This window comes from Berghia stephanieae, chromosome 14, assembly GCF_034508935.2.
Source record: "Berghia stephanieae isolate SIO BIC M18660-M18661 chromosome 14, UCSD_Bste_1.3, whole genome shotgun sequence".
Lineage (NCBI taxonomy): Eukaryota > Metazoa > Mollusca > Gastropoda > Nudibranchia > Aeolidiidae > Berghia > Berghia stephanieae.
The window spans coordinates 3,246,375-3,248,642 of NC_088373.1; the positions used below are offsets into that span (position 1 = coordinate 3,246,375).

The 2,268-nt window shown below is 38.1% G+C and overlaps 1 protein-coding gene across 3 annotated transcripts in view; it reads right to left on the reverse strand.

Annotated features, from left to right (window-relative positions):
- The window catches only part of LOC144959439 (cilia- and flagella-associated protein 44-like), a 62,801-nt gene continuing 60,533 nt past the window's right edge, over positions 1-2,268 (reverse strand). For all 3 annotated transcript variants that reach the window (XM_078892025.1, XM_078892024.1, XM_078892026.1), the window contains one exon: positions 1-860. In XM_078892025.1, coding sequence (XP_078748151.1) covers positions 660-860 — 201 coding nt within the window. In that variant the 3' untranslated portion in view covers positions 1-659. The remainder of the gene's footprint in view (positions 861-2,268) is intronic.

Sequence of the window (2,268 nt, forward strand, 5' to 3'; positions counted from 1 at the left end):
TTTTGGTCATAATTTACCTTCATATATAGTAATATATCTTCACAGCACTGTGTAAACCATAATATACATAGAATGCACTTGGCCAAGGAGTTCACAACATTGCCATCCGGAAGTATAACGGACCAACACACAAACTCTGTGTAACCATGAACTTTTATAGTCTGGTTAATACAGTTTAGTGTTTTTATTTTTATGGTTATGGAAGTGACCTCCTGTCCATCATGGAAGGTCAACAGACCCCACTCAGGAAACTCATTTTAAAGTCATCTAGAACATTCCACCAACATAATACCAAATTGATCTGGTGGGACACTTTTTGGCAAAAAAATCGCTAAGCTAAACCTCTAAAAACTCTAATTCCGAACTGCTGGTAAAAATAAATACCGTACCCCAAAATCCTGGGTACTACCGCAAACTCGGGGACCCAAATGACTTTGGGGATTTTGGGAAGCGGGAAACTTTTTTTTTTTAATAAGTCTCTCGCCTCCCAAACCCCCAACTAGACTTTAAAAATAAAAATGAAAAAAAGTTCCCTCCCCCCCCCCCCTCCCAAACCCCCAAAATTATTTGGGTCCCCGAGTTTGCGATAGTACCAAAACCCGACCCATGTATGTATGATAAAAATTAAAACACTAAATTTAAATAAATAACATCAATATCTATAGATTGGGTGGGGGGAAGTTGCTCGGGCTCTGTGTGAGAGGGGGTTGTGCTGGGGGAAGGATGTGACCTCCTTTCCTGGAGAGCAGCATAATTTCTTCCTTCAGGGCATCGATCTCCTGGGCTTGAAGCTGAACCAACTGGATTAACCTTTGCTTCTCTCGGACGTCCGTTTTCCTTTGACCTTTGAACTCGGCTCCCTGTGGATAAAATCATTAAATACCACAGTCAACTAAAGATTATACGATTATAAAAAACTAACAAACAAATAAAAAAAGCTAGAGCATTTAAAAAGTAGTCGACAAATGGAACCGCCTGCCTGCAACAGTTGTTGACGCCCCTTCATTGCAGGCATTCAAGTGCCATCTTGATGCCCATTGTGAAACAGAAAAATACTGTTTGTAAAGTTAAATTCAGACACCTCCTTCAACTATGTGGCATGCCCAGTTTTGAGAGACGTGAATTAAATAGTTCACGAATGCACAAGAGCAGATAAAAGGTTGTAAAAGCCTACATAAATCTGGACTTATATCATATCATATCATAATTTCCACTAAATATGCCCAAAGCGCTTTACAAGGGGTGCCAAGACAACAACGACACTTAATATGCAAGATGAGACATGACGCCTGTGAGGCGATAATATTACATTTTTTTTCCAACAGAGACAGCGCTGTTTTACACCTGAGTAAGGTGAGTAAAGAGCATTTTCAAAGGATTGAACTCAAGTGTTGCTCAAAGCGAGACTCTAATCTGAGACCTTCTGAACTGAAGTCAAGAGTCATATAAATATAGATCAAATGAAATCGACATCACTCCGCTTTTTAAAATTGTTTTTAGACAGCTATTTTAGTGATTAGTTCTCACTAAATTCCATCAATCAGAGTATAAACATTTACGCTTAGGCATAGTTTTGTGTCAGACACTGTGAGTCTTTTATCTTAACGCATAGCGTCAATATGTAACCCATGGTGTCAATCTAGTATTATTTTGGAATGGATGAGATAAAGAAAATTGTGTTATAAGTCAGAATGATTGAAACTAGGAAAATTGAAGATTTTGAAAGTTAAGAAACAAAAATAAGCCTTTTTAAAATGAATGCACTTATTTCAAGAATAATCTAAGAATTTAGGGATTTAATTCATCTTGACAGAATACTGTTTTGAGAGTGTGGGTCACGTGAAACTTTAATGAACAACGAATTTATATACATTCCAACCTTAATAATGAACTATCTAAACTATATGTATCATCATCATCATTTTGCAGCTATGTGGTATAGTGGTATGACACTTGCTTTCGGATCAGAAGGTCCTGGGTTCGAGCCTCGCTCGGCGCACAGTTGAATCCTCAGAGAAGGCTCTTTACCCACATTTTCTCACTGCACTCAGGGTGTAAAATGAGTACCTGGCCACGTTAACAGCGTTGTCTCTGTCCAAAAAAAATTTGTAATATCACCTAACAGGCGTCATGTCCCTCCTAAAATGTTGAATGTTGTAGTTGGCCAGGGACCAAATTCTAAAGCGCTTTGAGCACTTTTAGTGGATATTGCGCTAGATAAAGGTTCAATTCTTTTTTTCTTCTTTTTTACTATATAATCATATCAGG